The following is a 20209-nucleotide window of genomic DNA, read 5'->3' as shown; positions in this document are numbered from 1 at the left end:
CTTGATGATGATTCAATTATTTTTTTGTGACTAAAAGAAATTATTTGAATATATTAATATTAAGAAAAGTACATGAAAAGATATGGTATAAGAAATGTACATGAAAATATGCCTTAAAAAGTGTATGGTATATTCAAATTGGTATATTTAACTAAAAAGATGATAACAAAATATTTGTGAATATAATAGTAGAAATTAGTATATTTAAGTTTGTATATTATATATAGCATATAATATAATAATATTTTTTTTTATATAGTATATAATATTACGATATACTTAATATATGAATATATTACTCTATTGCCAACCAATTGTACTCTACAATAACATATAAAATATACAATATACAATATATAGAAAGAATAATATAATTACTTAGGGATTACCACTAAAATAGGATCTTAATTAATAATTGACACCCCATCCCATAAAACTTGCCTTTTTTTTTCTTTTTTTTTTCTGCCGTCACATATTAATTATTCAATTTTGTTCTCTCTCTTCCATGAAATAGAAAAATTAACTCAATTAAATTTATATTTATATATATTTAATATAATAAACAATGTATGTCTAATATATACAATAATGTATGTCGTCAAATATATATATATATATATATATATATATATATATATATATATAATATACTTTTTGTTTACTATACATAAGAAATTATTTTATATATAGTACATACCAATTAATATACATAAAAAATCATATTATATATAGTGTTTAATAGTGAAATATACGTAATATATAAGTACAAGAATACATGTACTTGTTCAAGGAATTGTATAATATATAGCATATAAACAGTAGTATACTATATTTATGGATTATAATGCTAGTTGAGTACATTCAGATGTTTAGAATTGTAACTAATGTTTTCCGAATATATATTTAATTTGGTTATTACTAATATATGAAACTCCTTATTATTAGTCTTTTATTCATAGCAATATTTTTCTATTTATGATATAAAATCATACATATACCCTAAATATAGAGTATATATTGTAGATTATGTAATTTAGTTAATAGTTGTAGATTATGAAATATTTTACTTATTTACTTGTATTTATGTAACTTACCCATTATTTTGACCTGAAGGAGTATAGATTTTGTGGGTCATTTTGCATTTTAATCCTTATGTTGTACTGGTCTTTTATTTTTGCCCCTCAAATGAAACTTATGCCTTCTGAGGCATAAGTTCTTTTAAGGATCCGACCTGAATTCCTTAAACAGCTTATACCCCGGAAGGCATAAGTTCCATTTGAAAGACAAAAATTAAAGACCAACCCATTTGAAGGGCAAATCGTGCAATTTTTTGAATTTTTGTCCATCACATAAATATGTTTGATATGGCACTATGATTTCTTGAAAATTTAAATTAGGTATATTTCGGCCTTTTAATATTGGATGCTATATTTCTTTTGAAGATCAATAACAAGATTATAAAGCTTAATTGAACGTAACGTCTAATCTGAGGGTGCTATTACAGGAATGAGAGATATTCACAAAGATCGAAAATTTATAGGGATATCCATTATATATTTCATTGTTCGCTGATGTTTTTTTCTTGATTATTTGTTATTGGTTATATTTTATATTCTAGAAATTAGGAATTTATTATAAAATATTAATTACGTTCATAGACAACTAAATTTTGTGATTAACTTTTGTTTTCAGAAGTTTCAAAAGTGATATTTTATTTAGTATTTTAGAAGTTATATTAATTTATCTCATTTTCCCATTTATCTTATCCCTTATTTTGGAGATTTAATTCTATAAATACAAAAAAAAAAAAAAAAAAAGACAGATAGACAAAGAAGGATGATACAAAGATTATAAAAGTTAAAACTAAACTTTGTGTTGATTTTTTTTTTAATTTTATTATTCATGAAACTAATATTATATCATAAGATGCAACAATATTTACTACAATAATACGTAAAAGAAATTATATATTGTTTTCGATTTGTAATTCAGTGTCTTATATGGAATATAATGTTTATTTTATAGTTCATTTTTTTTTAAAGAATTCAATGTTTAATCGTGAGTATCATTTCGTCGGTAAAATATATGATATCATCCGATTCTAGCAAAATCGAAGTCAATAGTTAAACGAGGTTGAAGAATATAAGAAAGAAGCATTCAACCTTGAGAATACTAATTATATCATAATACTATTATATCAAGGAACCCTGAATAATACTACTGTTGGGAAATGTAGATAAGATAAAATTGATTAAAATATAAAGATGAATATTTTTCTTATTAAAATTACATAATTTAATTTTTAAAACGATCGCGCGAAGCTGGGCATTTTCACTAGTTATATATAAATAATTTTAGGAGAATATTTTCTGTTTCCTTATTGAATAATGAAACATAAGTAAGAAATCAATTATTTTCTGAAAAAAATATTTTGCTTAGTAGTAACAAATACACCCTTTGTCTCCTCTCCAAGAGAAATGGTGGAAGTTGAAACTGTGTTCATTTTTCCATCATTACATTTGAGTTTTGACATTACTAGCTAGATGATTTTGTGGCTTGGCCATGATGCACTTCTCCTCTGAACTCTACCATTTCTTAGTTGAACAAAAACAAAAGAATAAAATAATCAAAAGTGAAATCTAACCACGTCTCTTTCTGCTACTATTTTTTTCTTATCATTCGATCAACTCACGAGGAGTATAATTGTTTCTTGGATTTTCCAGCACTCCGTATTGAGATTGCGTTATAGTATACTCTAGATTCGATTCTCTATGTATCATTTTTTAATACAAGATCTGTATTTCACAATAGCACTTTGGAGGAAACACAAAATGATATATGTATATGATTCATATTTTCTGGATATCGCCTAATTCTATTTTCTCAAATCAAATTTCTAAATAATCTGATTCCAGTACATGTTTTCAGCTAGCTTACTTTTCATCATATCAAAAAGGAGAATATATGACCAGTGTAGACTAGAGGATATGAAATATTTAATTCAAAGGCCAAAAAAATAGTCGTACTAATCACAAGATCGCCTCAGTTTTATCCAAAAACAGATTTAAACTAGCGACGACAACAAAACTTCTCCATAAAAGAACAGCCAAAAAAAGAAAGAAAAAAACAGCAATAGGAACAACAAAAAAGAAGAAGCAAGTTACAACAAATAAGCATTGTCTTCAATGTTCCATTATTTGGTTTTCTTCAATACTTCCAGCACTTGGATGTTAATGATCAAAATATAAATTAAGGCCTGTTCGGACATGATTTTTTTTTTATTTTTCTAAATATATTTTTAAAACAATATTTGGTTACACAAAAATGATTTTTAGGTTACTATTGAATACGGGTTTTAACCGTTTTTCAAGTGGATTTTTTTCCTCACAAAACATCTAACTTTTTCAAGTGAAATGCATATCTAAATATAACCTCAATTTCTAAATATCATTTTTCAACTTCAATTTTTTTTTTTTTTTTTTAAAAGAATATCACTCCATTCATGTCCAAAAGCCTTACTAAGTCATAAGAAGACAAACCCATAAAAGAAAAATCTTGCTCCTTATCAGAACAGGTGATGAGAACTCCCTATGTTTTGTCGTAACCTCATAGGAGTATAATAAAGCTCGAATTTTAAGAGAAATAATGACAGGGGACAAAACAGACCACAGCACGTACGGCAGAACATCCTTTTATTCAAAGTTCTATGTATCCCTATTTGATACTCCCTATTTACACCAAACAATTGGTGAGCTGTTATCATCAAACCAAGCTTGTAGATTTCTTTTCTTCTTTTGGTATTTATACTACTTACTAACATATTGCACAGCTGGCTTGCACAGACCCCGGACAATTTGCTTGTGAAACATGGATAAGATTTCTTGTCAACTGTTGTTACTTGAGGAAACTATAAGCCATCTACTATTTATTACGTACAATACAATGTTATCTTCATAAGTAATGTACATGCTGATTTATTGATCATGACCATCACCAGCGTAAAAGGGACAAATTTTGATATATTATCGAGCAATGTTTTCTCATCTTCTGAATAGGCAAGAGAATTAATCCTAAACTTTGGCCGCCGCAATACTTCCCATCCGAATCAAAGCATGAAAATTTGTAGCTTAGGAGACAAGTAGTCCAAAAATTAACAGTCACGAACTTCTTTATTCTTATTTACTAATTACTCTTACCTTTTTTTTTGCCTTACCCATCAAATACCTGAACATTCCTAAGTATCAATCGCGTCGTCTTCACACCAGTAGGATCGAAATCCCTATAGGCAGTATATAGCATCAAAAACAAAACTTCACTTGAATTTTACCATTTCTATCACTGCAAAAATTGCAAACTACAACTTTTGGACTCGCTCATGCCAAAGCCTATCCTCATACAATTTCACTTGGAACAAGAAGAAAACACTGGCTATTCGCAAATATAAACTCATCAACTAGTTACGTCTATGTTGCTAATTAATTCCTATTATTCGTAATTTACCAGCATACTGCTGGACTTCCGCGTACCAGTTCTCAGCATGTCCTCAATCCCTTGTTCAACAGTCTAGGGTCCATAACCTATTTAACATCAAAATAAAAGAAATTATTAGTTCAAAAAACTCACTCATCCGGATGCATCTAAGATATACATCTAACTGATGGTAAATACCTGAATTGTCCATTGGGTTCCCAGCAACTACAGGTTCAGGCACCTTGATCTCAGTGACCACAGCATCTGATGCTAGAAAGGTCCTTGCTACTGAAGCTGCATGCTCCAAGCAACATCTTACCACCTAATTTCCAAAAAACATGCAGCCCTTAGCTTTAATATTGAAAACACAATGAGAAGCAACACGAAATCAGCGAGGACCAAAACTTTTAGGATTGAAAATAAGGATTCCCTGGAAGTTATTTTACTGATGAATCAGAAAAACGAGGAGAAAAAAAGTAGATATTTAAATTCCCACAAAACAAGCGGCCTTTAGCTTTAAATTTTAATATTGAGAAAGGAGGCGAACTTGAGATTAGCGTGCACAAAACCTTTAGGATGAGAACAGGAATCTCCTAGAAGCTAATTACTGCTAAATACAAAACATCTGCCTTTTTTTTGAATTCCAAAAACAAAAAACGCATATATCTCTGCAAATCACTGGCCCTCCACCAAATCTCAGCACTTTTTTGAAGTCCAAAATGTGAATAAATAAAAAATGAAACGTCAAATCTTTTGGCTATATGTCTTAACTGAAACACTCAGTTAATACAAAACAGATTTGTCAGGTATGTGCCAAACAACAAGAAATCAGATATGTATAGTTTGCAAGTAACAAATATTGACTTTTGACAACGAGGGCCATCATTTAAGTTCATAAAGTAGACATCCATATCCAAAGAAGACTGGAAACAGATATTTTTTAGTTATATGATTACAAAGAACATGGATGAAATGTTTTACTGAGACGACTTGAGAATACATAGGCACACAAATACGGGTCTAAGTTTCTGTTTGATAAGTAATTCATGGCTACACTCCTTGTACATATAGTTTAAAATTATATACATGTCTCTTCGGCATAAAAAGACTTTGAGATACTCACTTTTGTAGGATCAATTATACCAGCAGCCATTAAATCTTCATACTTTCCGGTGGCCGCATTATAACCATAGTTTGGATTGTCATTGGACAACACCTGAAATGATAGTAAATCCAGTCAATATCTTTGACCTCTCATACAATATGACAAACAGTAAGCCCATTTCAATCTTATTATACCTTCTCAATCACAACACTTCCGTTGACACCAGCGTTCTTGGCTATTAACTTCATAGGGTAGCGCAAAGCTCTCTTGACAATATCAGCTCCAATCTGCAGTATTCACGAAAACTGATTTAGTGCCATCCGCCTACAGAAAACTAACATTAACGGATACAAATACTTATGGTACAAGGAATCTTCCTCAATGAAATAAATAAAAGTAATATAACCTTTTGTTCATCGTTATCAAGAGTTCCTTTGATGTCATCAACTTTGGCAGCAAGCCGCAATAAGGTGCATCCACCGCCAACTACAATGCCTTCGTCAACAGCTGCCTTTGGTTACCAAAGACCAATTTCATTACCACAGTAAAATTATAGTGGTTGACAATCTCAAATTAATAGACATGACCATAATCGCATAGTCATTTGAACAAACCTTCGTCGCATTGAGTGCATCCTCTACTCTCAATTTCTTTTCTTTGAGTTCTGTTTCAGTTTGTGCACCAACCTGATATTTCATAATCCCAGATTACAGCAAGAAGAGTATACTTCGCAAAGATATCATCCTAAAATAAGTGAATCATCAACTGACCTGAATTACGGCAACACCTCCAGAGAGTTTTGCAATTCTCTCATTCAGTTTTTCCTTCTCGTAGTCTTGTTCAGCTGCCTGCATGGACAACCCAACATTGTAGACTTGTGACTAGTCCAATTAATTGACTCACATGAGAAAATATATTAGACAAAGTTCTACCTCAAGAAGTCTTTTAATTTGTCCAATTCTTTTGCTTACTGCATCCTGTGTACTACCATCACCAACTATTGTTGTCGAATCCTTTGTCAAAACCACTTTCCCAGCATGCCCTAAGACCTCGCTTCCAGCCTTGTCCAGGTATAAACCAACCTCCTCTCGGATGACAGTACCTGAGTGCATATTGCAAAAATAAACTTACTTTACAAGTAAACATAACTTCCATTGAACACTGAGATCACTTCATCATGGACAGACCTCCAGTAAGGATAGCAATGTCGTCAAGATATTGGCTTTTACGGTCTCCAAAACCAGGAGCTTTGAGAGCAGCTATTTTCAATGCTCCTCTTAATTTGTTGACAACCAGAGTGGCTAGAGGTTCCTGCTCTATGTCTTCTGCGATTACCAATATTGGGTATCCACCCTTGATTGCTTCTTCCAAAACATTAACCAAATCCCTTGCATTTGTTATCTTCTTGTCTACCAGAAGCAGCTGAATTTTTGAAAAATAATTGTCCGCAACACATTCTTTAGCATATCCAGGAGATTTATTAACAGAAAGCATGCAAGACAAAATGTCATGGTATATCATACCTTGCAATTTTCATATTCAGCTACCATCTTCTCATTGTCTGTCACAAAGTACGGAGAGATATAGCCACGGTCAAATTGCATGCCTTCCACAACATATAGGTTGTTCTCAGAACCCCGCCCTTCCTCAAGAGTCACTACACCTTTCCTACCCACTTTACTCATGGCTTCTGCTATCATATTTCCTATTTCATAGTTGTTTCCTGCACTAACCGCAGCTACATCTGCAAGTTCACTGTCCTCGACCTAAAAAGTTATAAGCAGGGAATTTGAGCACAACTTCATAAAATGTCCAAACAAAGTGAAGTTTGAAAACTTGAAACAGTTGTACTCAATCATCAGTAAAAACTAACATAGAATAGTGTAACTTTCACCTCTTTTGACATTTTTTTTAGCTCAGAAACCAGGGCTTTAGCGGTCCTGTCGATGCCTCTGGCAATCTGAATAGGGTTTGCACCAGCTGCAACAACCTGAATAACCAGCATTAAGGAAGCTATATCAATCCCTAACACCATCAAAACCTTGAATTAGCTTGCAAAATTGAAACCAACTTCTTACAAACCTTAACACCCTCAGCTATGAGCCCCTGTGCCAAAACAACAGATGTAGTTGTTCCATCCCCAGCCAAGTCATTTGTCTTTGAAGCAGCTTGTCTCACCAAACTTGCACCAATATTCTCAACGGGGTCTTCTAGTTCAACCTATCGAGCAATTCAGAGTATACATTACAACATTCTTATTTCTGCATATTTCAACCATAACATCAGGGCGAAATACATCATTTTAAGTGTAACAATATCCACTAAAGGAGTACGGCATTTAAAATATTTATGACATATACAGAAGAAATCACAAAGACCAAATCCAATGCTGATCATCGTAAAGACATATTTCTCTTCGACAAGGCAGAACAAATGCATATCATTTGACAGTTGAGTGCCAGAAGAAAACCATATATGGAGTTTTTGGGAGGTTTACCTCTCTGGCAACAGTAACACCATCATTTACAATTTTCGGAGAGCCATATTTGCTCTCAAGAACTACATTTCTTCCTTTTGGACCAAGAGTAACACCTACTAGATCTGCAAGCTTGTTAACACCTGCCTGAATTTGGAAGGCCAAAGAATAATGAGAATTAACCGGGAACAAAAAGGATGACGTATCCAAACAGGAGAAATCAATTAAAAGTTTTATCAAGCTTACTTGCAGCTTCCTAATGGCATCACCATCCCGATTGAAGTGTAACTCCTTGGCCATAGCTTGGATCTTGGAACCATATCTCTTCTTTAAAACTGTATTCTTTCTCCTGCCCACAAATGAAGTCGAAGATATCGCGGAGAATGAAGACAAAGTTTCAGAAGAGTTTATGAATTTCTTATCCACTGCCTGGCTTGTGGAAGCAATCGAACACACTGAAGTAAAGGTAGCAGCCATGCTCCACGAAAGATCTGCAGCATAAGGCACCATTGACACAGAAAAGCGTATCAAATATAGTCCAATTACGTTGAAAAGAACACACACACACACAACGTGCATATAGTAAAATGTGAAGGCCTCAATGTTCAAACACAAACACATTCTTGAATTAGTATGCAGGTTCTATTGATACTGTGACTTCATGTATGATTGGTCATATTTGACATGCTAGAATATGGACACATAAAGAGGTGCAAGCAGACGGGCATCAACTCAAAAATCTAAGGCATGGCACATAGATGGTTGGGCTTATGTCCATCTAGATTCAACCTATACTCTTTTAGAATCCATTAGGATGTACTGCAGAAAGAGACTTTCAAAATTACAAAAACTTGGGCAGCAGACCTTTAAAGGAATACAGCACAACCTTTAATAAAATTGCAAAATGAAAAAAATTCAACAAAATGGCGTGCATATGCCTAATCATCAGAATGGTCAATCCAAGAACTTTTCTAGGTAACACATACAAATAACATTACATTTTCAGTTAATTGTTATACTTCAAGGAGTCCCCACATATATAAGGATAGCTAACAAACTAAAGTTACGGAACTTTTAAATGCTTGTTACTAATATTTATCAGACATTATTTCTGTTTCTCAAGTTTATTATTAATACAATTACAAACTTAATAAAACGATAGAAAAAGCATTGGTAATCAATATTTTTCAGTTATTAGCTCAAGAAGTGCTTTGAGATTGCGAGTTGCCTTGTCTTAAAGTCTAAATTATTTATTATTGGAAATGGAATAAGCCCAATAAAGGGAAATGGGTTCATATAGATGCCCAACTATTATTATTTCTGTTGTCTAGAAGTGCTCCACAGAATTACTAGTTAAGTAAAAAACGAATTAATTTGGAAAATGCAATGCGGCACAAAAAGATTTAAGTTAAAATAGAACCACAGTTTAGCTAAGAGTGGATAAAGCTATTCAGGTCCAACTAAAAGGCAATCACTGAACTAATAGATTCAAACAGAAATGAATAAATTTTTCAATGATGCATAATAGAATCACAAAATAGGAATACAAAGCAACAGTATGAAGAATGGGAAGAGTACCTGAACGAGTTTGTAAAGTGGGTGAATGTGGAAATGGTAGGAATATTAGGGATTTTAGAGCACAAGTGAAGAAGATAAGGCTTCCTTCTCTGGAAGCTCCACTAGATAAGGAATTTTCTAGAAGTTACAATAATTTTGGCTGAGGAAGAAGTTGCATTGTAGAGCCTTGTAGTTATCGGAATTTGTATATTGCTCCTTGCATTTCCTTAAATATTCGCATTCACCCGTTTATAATCAAACTTGATGAAGCATGGTATATTTGGTACGGGGGAAAATGATTGGAGAATGTTTTCCACAAGAAAATTATTTTCGTGTTTGGTGTATAAGTTGTTTGCAATGGAAAATAACTTCCGCATCATTAGCTAAACGTAGATAATCTTGTGATCCTTGTATTTCAAATAATTTTCATTTACCTAATTTAATGAAAGTATTTAACCAATTATCTAGAAAAGTTTATCTAAAAATAAGATAATTACTTTATGCTAGATGTTTCTCATTAATATTAATTAATGCCATAACAGGCGTGTGGAGTATAAATATTTATACAAAAACTTATATTAGAACTCTAATTGTAGAAAAAAATAATTAAAATGCTAATAAATATTTATACCAAAACTTACTAAAATATCAAGAAATATTATACTAGACCTCTTCAGTGTAAAAAAATATATTTAAAATCTTAATAAACATTTATACCAAAACTTACTAAAATATCAAGAATTATATTATAACTTGTAAAAGAAAATATTTATACCAAAACTTACTAAAATATCAAGAAATATTGTATTTGAACTCAACATTTAAAAAAAAAAAAAAAAAAAAAAAAAGGTTGTTAAAAATCTTAGAAAGTTAATGCACTAAATTTAAATTCTAAATTAATCTCTGGATACACGAGTGAAATGAACGTGCAATTTAGTGTAGAAAGAAAAACTAAGTAGATATATAAATCCCCATTAAAATGGAGGGATGTCCATACATAATAAATTCAAACAACCCATAATCCAATGTGAAAAATGGAAATCAAAAGAAGTCTCTAATTAAACCTACCAAACAGAATGCATGAAACAACGTAACCGAGATAATATTCTTAGTAGGAAAAAAAAGACAATAACAACAAGGCTCATGCTAAACCAGCAATCACTGCTACAACAACCGCAATCAACGACACCGAAATGAACGCCAAAGGAACTGATGAAGTAACCGCCGATGAGCTTGAAAGCGGCGATGGGGCAGGCGCCATTGACATTGGTTGTGGTGGAGAGTCTGATATGGGGTGTAGTGGGTAAACTTCAACGGCTAAACGCTGGCCATTTTTGCAATGCTCAGGATCACCACTCGTGAAGTAGAACGGGCCAGCCCTGTTGAGATTCACCGTTATGTTGCCGTCTTTAGCGCCCGAGGCAGGATGAGTTCTGTTGCAATGATAGAATTCCCATTTGTTTACTGTAATAACCGAGTCATTCTTGTACTCGAAACCTGGGATAAACCATGTTACACATTTTACTTTCCATTTATCTAAAGGAAGATATTTTGTGGGAAATTTTTTATCAGGAATTGGAGTCTATACTAATTCATGTTACTTTATCATGGTTAAGTAAAAATCTAAGGTTAGAATATCTATTAATCAACTACTGTTCAGCAGTAAGAGTGTAAGTTAAAACATGATTGCTGTAACGGTTAAACTTCTACCATATTTTGTGAAACCACTCAGGCTCATTGCAACTACCAAGGACTATGGTAGATAAAGGAATCCATGACCTTAACTAGAAATCTCTAATTTGAGTATTAAGAAAAAACTAGTGGTAGGAAGTTCTTTTAGTTATGGATACGACGTGAACCAAAACATAGTGAATGATCTAGTGAAAAAATATCTTGTGCAAGTTCTTCAAAATATGCTAAGTAAAATATTATAGAAGTACTGACACGGAACAAGTTCATGTAACCTTAAACACTTAATTTTGTGAAAATTCTTCTAAATATGCTAATGAACACACGTCGCACAAGTTTGCAAGGGTTAACAAAGTCATGTAACCTAACTTAAACACTTAAATTCATCAAATTGCTACACATATTAAAGTTATAGTATAGAACAAACGCAAATGGGAAATAAGCATGAATGTGAAATTAAGAATTAGTAATACGCATGCTACGTACATTGAAGAGGAAACGGAATAATAACAGAGTACGATAATATACTTGAATGATTATTGATGACTTACGGAGTGAATCGCCGACGTGAAACTTCTTCTTTGAAGCCCAGCGATTATACAGATCTGTTTCGTTCACCCTTGGCTGACGCCAACCCACAGCGTCACCAACTTTGAATTCCTCGCCAGATACAGCAACAACGAAAGATACAATAGTAACCGCAATGAAACAGAGAGTAGTGTAGAAGAAAGTTGAACCCATGTTTATCTTCTTCACGAGTGAACTGATATTGTTAACGTAGTGAAGCGATGTGGAAATTTGAGAGCTTAGGAAATTTCTCACTTTTACTATGTGGTTAAGGCTGTGCTATAATGAAGCCTATTTAACTAAAAAGAAAGGGTAAGCTAAGGATGCAGTAACGTGGTGAACGTGGAAGTTATTGGTTTAAGAGGAGAGGGGTCGTGGGAGGTCCACTATGATTTTCTCTTTGACTCAGTCATGCTTGTAACTGTTAATTGAAAAACGAAAAGAATAGGATAAAAATGCCCTGTTTAAATTGTTCCCTTTTTTCACCCTGTTTCAATTGTTCCTAATATCCTTTTCTTTTTTTGGCTTAATTAGTTTTCATCTGTTCAAACCATTTATTTAAAACAAGTGTTAGGCGCCATTTTGACCTTTCATATTTCAGTTTCATTTTATTGAAATTAAGGAGAAAACTTGATTTTTCTAGTTTTTTTTTTTTTTTTTTTTTTTGTGTAATTGGTAAGGAAAAAGCTGGGGAAACGGTTGAACATTCTATTTAGCGTCATGTGCAACGGTGCAAGGTACTAATCTCACAAAAGTCCTCTCTTCTAACAAACAAAAGTAACATTAATCGGACATAAACAATTTCATGTTTTCTTTAGGTATTCAAACATGCATCATAATGAGTAATGACACAATTTAACAAGAACGAAAAGGCATTATTAGTACACATTTTCAAAAGCTAATTTCATGTTCGGAACGGTTGCGCTGCCGTGAGCATCTAGTTAGAACTGGTTGGACCACATTTGCATTTTGATCAAGCTACCAATGGTCATTGCAATGTTCACGACATAATCAATTTGCATTAAAATTAAGAGAACCAATAATATTGTCTAGTGCTTAGACAGCCAAAGTACATCAAGAACCACTAAAATGGCAAGCAGAAAGCAGCTGAGAAAAGTGAAGGCTATTGAAGTGGCAACACGGTCACAAAAACGATGCAGGGGTTTGCAAAAATTTGGCAGAGCAGTATGTCGAATCCCTGTGTGATTCAGACTGGAAACACTTGATGCGGATGATCCAGCGCTCATCAGTGCCAATGCAAATAACTGTAGTAAAAAGACCAATCAGCAATTCTTGATAAAGCACTCTTACATGTTTTTAACTTATCGACATGGATTCAGCAGCTTATATATAACCAAGAAAAAGATCAATTTTGCCCCATTTGCATGGTTAATTTTTGAATGAAGAGGATTCAATTTCTTCGCTCCACATCTGCCACTTGGTCCAGCGACAAGATTTCAGATACGTTAACATCAATGAAGATCCAATAGACCATAGAGAAGCCTTCAAAACCAGGGAGTGCGCACAATGACATTGGACAAAGGATAAACTTCACATTAACTCGATAGTGTGTTGATGATTTTTTTTTCTATGGTAATTCTAATCTCCTGCTGCATATGCCAAACATGATTGTAATATGGTTATTCTATTTCGATAGCACTGCAATATTAAGCTGGCTGTACTACATAAAACATGATTCAAGGCTGAAAATCTGAGAGAAGTTACTGTTATAGCAGTGAATGGCAAGCCAGAAATTTGCTTATGAGGAGTAATTAATGGACACTGAACAACTTGAGAAGGGCTAATTATCCTCTAATGTGAACGCAAAAATATCTAATTAGCAAGGTATGACCGACGTTTTACCTGATCAGCAGCAAAAACAAGCCATCCGTGATTTCGAGAAGAAATAATAGACAATCCATGCAGAATTCTTGATCCACTAATAAGTAGCTGAATTAATAAATGAAGTGCAACAGCAGACGAGACGCCAACTAGGTACCTGAGATCAGTAGGTTTCAATTAACTCAGAACTTCTCTGATTATCCAAGGTGTGCACTTTATAGAAATTACTGAATCACATCCTCTCCCTGATTATATGAATTTTACGAGACATATAAGCATTATTAATCCCTTCTCTTCTTTGTCGCTATTCACAAATTTGACTATAATGGGAAATCATAAACTCTTGAGAGGAGAATGAACTAAGTAAGCCCAAGAAATAATTACAAGAACAAAAAGGAAGAAGATTCTCTGTACTAGTTTGCATTAGTACTGTCAGGTGTCAGCAAACAAAATGTCCAGAACAAAATTCTACTCACGGGCCTTTAGTTGCGATTTGTTCAACTACCTGCTATTGCAAGTACTATTTTTCAGGGCTGGCCAAGTGTCATTGGAAAATTGAAAACGAAAAAAGAACAAGGACAACGACATCAAAACAACAAATCACCTACTCAAAATGTTAGGAGAAATTGTCAACAATACAATCCCCTATAGTTCATGGGATTACCAGTCACTGCTTATAACATCCATCAACATCATCAATATCAACAACAACAACAATATAGACGTCCACAGAGGCACATTCAAGAAAAGTTTGTGGATTTCTAAAGCGGTGTCAAGTTAGTATACATTAATATAAGAAGGCTTATAGTAAAATATTTATAGATATTTCGTGAACTTTTAACTAGACAAAAGCTACGAAGTTCATGTGAACCCAAAGATTATACTGTAGATCTGCCTCTTGACGAACAACAGATTTGGTAACAGAAAATCAGGCAATAAACTATTAGTGAGAGAGCAGAGATATTTACTCGAAGGAGTGAGAGAAGGACCACTTGGAGTGCAAGGGGATATTAAAGCCAAAGACAGTGATGGTAGAAGTTTGTTCGGCAGTCACCATAAGCGATAGCGCTGTGACTGAAGTCATAACACACAATACTCGTAGGACTACTTGTATCACTTCAGCTTTCCCGTTAACACGTGGAGCGCTCTGGCTCACCGTCACAGTCTCAGTCCCCAGCTTCATCTCCGTTATCTGAATTCCGACATCTGGTGGATTCTTAACGCCGTTGATCATCTTCTCACTACACTAATGTTTTGTGTTTTGCTGTTCTTGTTCAATTTCTTTTCTATTTTGAAGAGTTAAAAGCAAGGAAAGGTTCTTTTTGAATTGTAAATAAGCGGGCAGTGGGGTCAGATGGCGCGAGAAAGTAACACGTGGAGAGTATAGGTAGGACCAAGCAGTCAACGAGACTGTCCGTGAGTGAATAGTGCAGTGTACAATGGAATTGACGCTTTTGTTGTTTTTACCCTTTTACACAGGCAACACTGCACCAAATTGTTTACTTCGTTGGGACTTGGGAGTAATGGCATTTACTAGAGCAATTAAAATGACATACCATTGAAAAATGAAGGCATTACTTTTATGTGATAACATTCGAGTAAGAACGCGATAGGATAATATAGTACTAGTATATGGTTCTTTTTTTAAAAGCAAACACCTCCATTTTCATTTTTTCTTATCGTCCATCATTACCTTTTAAATACTATTAGTAACAAATAGGTAACTAAAAACGAGTGAAGCACCAAATCACACGGCGCCGTGGTACTTCAAAGACCAAGACTAAATTAGATGCCAATCATTCGCGCTCCCAAGACTTATCACAAGAAAAGATCAGAATTGCCCATTATTCACACTTAAATAGAGATAAAGAGCAAAGGGGGTAAATTTCTATATCTGCATTACAACAACCTTTTTTCCCAGAAAAAAAAAAGAGACCAGTTTGTGCTCAAATCAATACAAATACACCGTGAACAAGAATTTGGAGGAGAAACAGAGAAGATAATAGAGGGATAGGGGCAGAAAGGGAGTGAGAATCAGACAATGACTCAACTGTAGTTTGGAGTCGATATGCATTCTGGATGGATCAATTTTTATATTTGCCATCATTGAGTAGAAATAACAGAAAAGCACATGGGAGGAAGAACAACAAGAACCATGGAAGATTAGACACCAAACATTAAGTCCACAATTTTAGACACAACGGATCTCGCTGGGGTGGCAACAGTTCCAGATGATTGCTTTGCACTGTTGTTGCCATTTTGGAGATAATAAGGTTGAGAGGAGGTTCGAAACGGAGTTGGATCGTTGCTTTTACTGGACGGAGCATGCGGCAAAGGTATAAATCCCTGCTTGTTGAGCCTATCATTCAGTGCCTGACGTTGTGTTGGATCCACTGGTTTAACTCCAATCATAAGAACTCCATTTATCAGCATACCGTTTTTGTTAAGAGCTTTCTGAGCATCAGCACGATTCTGCACCATAAAAGTAGAGAAATTAAGCCACAGCTTTATGGTCCTGAAAAGATTTTACCTTCCAGAAGACAAGTGTCAATGGTAGCAAGGAAAATACAGTGGATAGCTTTAACAACAACATACCCAGTGTAATCGCACAAGTTGGGTAGATAGCTTTTATAAAAAGTAAAAAAAATAAAAACACACATCCTGCAAAGAGGAAGTACAGAACAGTGGCATTGCAAGTAGCCGCACTATTTATTGGCTTCACAGCACATGTAGAAATCAATCCATAGAAAAAGAAAGACCCTTGGTAAGGTAAGGTCACACCAGCAGTCCCGGCTACCAAGACCAACACAAGGATAGCAGTCTTCTTAAAAGAGGTTAAGACTAAGCTCCTAGGCCAATTTCTTTCACAAATATAGTTGAGATAACAGCAAATCTGTAGTTGCAGAAGCAAAGGGTCAAAAGTAAAGAAGTTCACAGAAATTCACAGAAGACCTTGATGCTGACTTAACATTACAAATGAAACTTTATCTATTTTTTGGCGTTGCTTAAGACAGACAAAGTTCCCCAGCCAAATATGATGTCAATTTAGTATAAGCAGAATTACCTAAGGGAAAAATACAAAGGGTTGCTTGGTACAGGTTCAGAATGAAGCAAAAACATAAGGTCATAACACCTCTAGATTATAGCAAAGAGGTAATTTGATGAAGGATTTGTCATTATTTTCGTTCACTACAATAAAATGATGGAATCCAGATCAACTTTATCGAGGAGAATACTTTGGCCGAATGCATCGAAACAATCTATAACTTATATTTCAGAAATATTTTACAAACAAACAGTCAGCAATTAGCAGGAAAATCATACATATATCAGAATGAAAAAACTACAATGCACAATATACACATAGAATCAAACAAAAAAGATTAAAGCAAAAAAGAAAATAACATCAGTTTAAGGGGGAGGAAGTAAGTGTTTACTGACACTAGACATCGCGCTAACCTCACCACTAAACCAGAGCAATACAATACCAAACAGGCCCTTAAGACAGTATGAATATACAACAGAATCTGAACATGATGACCTGCTTATAGGTATATGAAATACCTGATAGAGAATGTGCATCCAGTTAGCATCTCTGGGGCCGAGAATGTGTTTCAAAATGACGCCACATTTCTCAAATTCCCGTAAAACTGAATTGGTGTCAATTGGGCAAAACCTGCATGTAATTTTACTTAAGGTTAGAAATAACAAATGGAACACCAAAAATAAAAGAAATATGGCCAGAAAATGATATCAAGTTTGCAAGGAATTGGTATGGTTAATTGTATTCAATTACGCACGAGAAATGCCCAGCAAATTGTGAAAAGTGCAGAATTTAGGGTCCCTATAAAACATCTCAAAGAGAGTGAAACAAACACATCGATCATAAAAGTTGTGAGTATCCACATATGTATCGCAAGCAATTAACTCAGCTTAGACAACTAAAATCGATCCTTGTCTCCTCCATTTCTTGATAATACTGTGAAGCAAAATGGTCCTCTTATTTTTCAAGCGTGCATGTCACATGAGCAGATGAAGAAAGCAAGTCACTGTAAAAAAAAAAAAAAAAAAAAAAAAATTCGTTTCGTTCTCCCTGCTCTTTCACATCAATGTTTAATCCTTTATGGCCTATTTGGAAGGAGCAATATGGTCATGTCTTCCAAATTCACATCATTTTCACTTGTTAGGATATACTTAAGAAAAAATGGATCTGAACTAGAAACCCCAGTCACATGTCATGTCAGTCTTTACTTAGATTCATATCAAATGCGTCAAAAACATTTGAGAACGCATATTGTTACTTCAAACCTTCAAATTTTAAGATTTCTAAGTCCGGGATCCCCTAAAATCTAAATTTCTCCATCCTGCGGAACCTTACATAATAATTTGGCTAACCTCAAAAGACGTCCTTACGACCTTGCCATGGAAAATGCCACTGATACATCTGATTCTAGTAGATATTAATGACAACTCTAGGGAAGGAGGAAACAAAAAGTAAACGAAAAGAAAAAATGAAACACAAAAACATAATAACAATGGGTGGTTTGGAACATACTTCAAAATACAACTACTTGAACCAGAAGTTAAATAGAAGAAGCTACCAGGCAAAATGAATATAGTGTGGCATCAAGGAGTTCTAAAGACACACCAAAGCATCATGATTCTACTAGATACTAGCCTAATCCTCCTACAACTATCAAGCCCATAAGAATATAAGTGAAAGAACAGACAATAAACTTAAAGTGTGAAAGATGTAGTCATACCCATAAACTGTGACCCATTCTTCGTCATCGAGGTTCCCCACAGGGAAAGAGTTTTTCCCGATCTCTGGCCTCGCAACTTCCCTCGGTGGAGGCAAGGTTATCAAAGTACCAGGATGAACGACGCCTTCTACAGGTGAACCTTTGCCCTTGTCATCTTGCTCAGGACTACCACTACCCTTCGTCGGGGACCACCAGGTCAAACTCGGCAACGGGCTTTGCTGGCTCTGTTGCTGCTGCCTACCCATCAATGCATATGAAGTACTTGCCTCAGACTTAGTCTTAGGTGTTGAAAATTCCATCCCTGAATTTTGGACCAGCGTTCTAGGGTCAGACTTAACTTCTGGTGAAGTAATATAGTCAGGAATCCCTGATTCCGGGGAGATGTCCGAGCGATCTTCGAGTGTAAATACAGGCGGCGGAGGCAGATCTGAAGTGGCAAAATTCTCACGCCATAAGGCGGATACAGCAGCAGCCTGACCTGGGGTATTGAATTTCGATCCCGTTTTCCGGGAAGAAATAGGTGTAGCTAAATCCTGGAAGAACAATGATTGTCTTCCAGTTTTTGGGGTTCGCACTGCTGTACTCATTCTCTTCTCAGTCCTTAAAAATTAATAAAATTTCTCAGAAATTGAGCATTAACTAACAAAACTTCAGGATATGCAGGTAAGCAAATAACCTGGTTAATGCCCTAGCTAAGAGAAAATGAAATACATTCAATTTGAACCATGGAATTAATAATTAATAATCCCTCTGTCCCAATTTATGTTATACTTTTTGCTTTTCAAGAGTCAATTTGACTAATATTTGAAGCTAAATTGGATTAGATTAACTCAACATTTTAAATTAAAATTTACATGTTTGAAACTATATGAGAAGTATTATAAGTTCTCATATCAATTTGGTGAAAAAAACATCTTAAAATGTTAGTCAAAGTTCATGCAGTTTAAATCTCGGGAAAGGGAAAATATCACATAAATTGGGACACAGGGTGTACAATATTGGAAAACTCGCATTCAAATTTTGTTTGTTTTTTCTTCAAGTTCGATTATTTAAACATAACTCAAAAATTCTAATAGCTTGATTACATAGAGAGAAAAGAGAGTACCTGAGAGTATTAGATGATGGGGAACTGAGATTTGAAAATGGGGGGGGTTTAGGTTGGCAGAGCGCGAGATTGAAAAACCCTAGAATATGATTACGGTGCGTATATTCAAATAAAGGCGTTAGCTCAACGCCTGCGGTGGGTTTCCACAAAATGACTCCCACTGTCCTTCTAGTTGAATTCCGAAAAATATTGTGTAGGGGCTTTTTGGTCTTTCAGTAAAGATTTTAATATTTTGAATAGAAGTTTCCCCATTTCTTCTAAATTAAGCTTCAAATGGCTTATCAGTGTGAATTCGAATTTATTCGGGCTCCAATATAAATATCGACTCTTAAAAAGAAAAACACACATAGGGACGTCTAAGCTAAGCATGATCCTATTGACCATCCAGACTACGTTGAATTTGTTCCAATTTGATACTTTGTGTCCGTGTAAAATTTCTCAAGTAGTTTTCTCAATTCTCAAACTTCAACACCAATAACGAGGAAAACTCTTTTCAATTTATTTCTACCCATCCAAAAGATATATTTATTGCATTTTTGTTTGCAAAATGAAAATTTTAATAGGGTCAAACAGTGGATGGAAAGAATAAAATCTTTCCACCCTTAACTAAAAGTCTTGATCATGCATTGGAAATA

At 34.3% G+C, this 20209-nt stretch overlaps 4 protein-coding genes across 4 annotated transcripts; all 4 read right to left on the bottom strand.

The window, feature by feature from the left end:
- Positions 1-4293: 4293 nt before the first annotated feature.
- On the bottom strand, positions 4294-9788 carry LOC132055405 (ruBisCO large subunit-binding protein subunit beta, chloroplastic-like). The gene is made up of 15 exons (XM_059447206.1): positions 9630-9788; positions 8298-8542; positions 8073-8198; positions 7658-7795; positions 7470-7565; positions 7099-7341; positions 6763-6997; positions 6508-6677; positions 6346-6423; positions 6190-6261; positions 5982-6086; positions 5770-5862; positions 5594-5686; positions 4669-4792; positions 4294-4577 (listed from the first exon to the last, which is right to left on the bottom strand). The coding sequence occupies exons 2-15, from the start codon at positions 8526-8528 to the stop codon at positions 4564-4566; spliced, it is 1818 nt and encodes a 605-aa protein (XP_059303189.1). The 5' UTR covers positions 8529-8542; positions 9630-9788; the 3' UTR covers positions 4294-4563.
- A 719-nt stretch (positions 9789-10507) lies between these two features.
- On the bottom strand, positions 10508-12333 carry LOC132058079 (early nodulin-like protein 7). Its single transcript, XM_059450643.1, has 2 exons — positions 11849-12333; positions 10508-11105 (listed from the first exon to the last, which is right to left on the bottom strand). The coding sequence occupies exons 1-2, from the start codon at positions 12036-12038 to the stop codon at positions 10750-10752; spliced, it is 546 nt and encodes a 181-aa protein (XP_059306626.1). The 5' UTR covers positions 12039-12333; the 3' UTR covers positions 10508-10749.
- A 43-nt stretch (positions 12334-12376) lies between these two features.
- On the bottom strand, positions 12377-15012 carry LOC132058077 (CASP-like protein 3A1). The gene is made up of 3 exons (XM_059450642.1): positions 14675-15012; positions 13728-13863; positions 12377-13129 (listed from the first exon to the last, which is right to left on the bottom strand). The coding sequence occupies exons 1-3, from the start codon at positions 14938-14940 to the stop codon at positions 12914-12916; spliced, it is 618 nt and encodes a 205-aa protein (XP_059306625.1). The 5' UTR covers positions 14941-15012; the 3' UTR covers positions 12377-12913.
- A 556-nt stretch (positions 15013-15568) lies between these two features.
- Positions 15569-19722, bottom strand: LOC132055404 (nuclear pore complex protein NUP35). The gene is made up of 4 exons (XM_059447205.1): positions 19575-19722; positions 18470-19069; positions 17271-17382; positions 15569-16178 (listed from the first exon to the last, which is right to left on the bottom strand). Exons 2-4 carry the CDS (start codon positions 19054-19056, stop codon positions 15870-15872), a joined length of 1008 nt encoding a protein of 335 aa, XP_059303188.1. The 5' UTR covers positions 19057-19069; positions 19575-19722; the 3' UTR covers positions 15569-15869.
- Positions 19723-20209: the final 487 nt, after the last annotated feature.

Source organism: Lycium ferocissimum, chromosome 5, assembly GCF_029784015.1.
Source record: "Lycium ferocissimum isolate CSIRO_LF1 chromosome 5, AGI_CSIRO_Lferr_CH_V1, whole genome shotgun sequence".
Classification (NCBI taxonomy): domain Eukaryota; kingdom Viridiplantae; phylum Streptophyta; class Magnoliopsida; order Solanales; family Solanaceae; genus Lycium; species Lycium ferocissimum.
Note: the sequence above shows the minus strand (reverse complement) of the source record. Positions and strands in the feature narration are given on the sequence as shown.

Coding starts and splice junctions, on each gene's coding strand:
- LOC132055405 (XM_059447206.1), bottom strand. CDS start 8,528: ATGGCTGCTACCTTTACTTCAGTGTGTTCGATTGCTTCCACAAGCCAG. Junction 5,863..5,981: donor TTGATAACGATGAACAAAAG/GTTATATTACTT, acceptor TGAATACTGCAG/ATTGGAGCTGATATTGTCAA. Junction 4,793..5,593: donor GTATAATTGATCCTACAAAA/GTGAGTATCTCA, acceptor TTTGGAAATTAG/GTGGTAAGATGTTGCTTGGA.
- LOC132058079 (XM_059450643.1), bottom strand. CDS start 12,038: ATGGGTTCAACTTTCTTCTACACTACTCTCTGTTTCATTGCGGTTACT. Junction 11,106..11,848: donor TCACGTCGGCGATTCACTCC/GTAAGTCATCAA, acceptor GGTTTATCCCAG/GTTTCGAGTACAAGAATGAC.
- LOC132058077 (XM_059450642.1), bottom strand. CDS start 14,940: ATGATCAACGGCGTTAAGAATCCACCAGATGTCGGAATTCAGATAACG. Junction 13,864..14,674: donor TCCTTCTCTCACTCCTTCGA/GTAAATATCTCT, acceptor TACTGATCTCAG/GTACCTAGTTGGCGTCTCGT. Junction 13,130..13,727: donor TTGTTTTTGCTGCTGATCAG/GTAAAACGTCGG, acceptor TTTTTACTACAG/TTATTTGCATTGGCACTGAT.
- LOC132055404 (XM_059447205.1), bottom strand. CDS start 19,056: ATGAGTACAGCAGTGCGAACCCCAAAAACTGGAAGACAATCATTGTTC. Junction 17,383..18,469: donor GAATGGGTCACAGTTTATGG/GTATGACTACAT, acceptor AATTACATGCAG/GTTTTGCCCAATTGACACCA. Junction 16,179..17,270: donor GGATGCACATTCTCTATCAG/GTATTTCATATA, acceptor TTTATGGTGCAG/AATCGTGCTGATGCTCAGAA.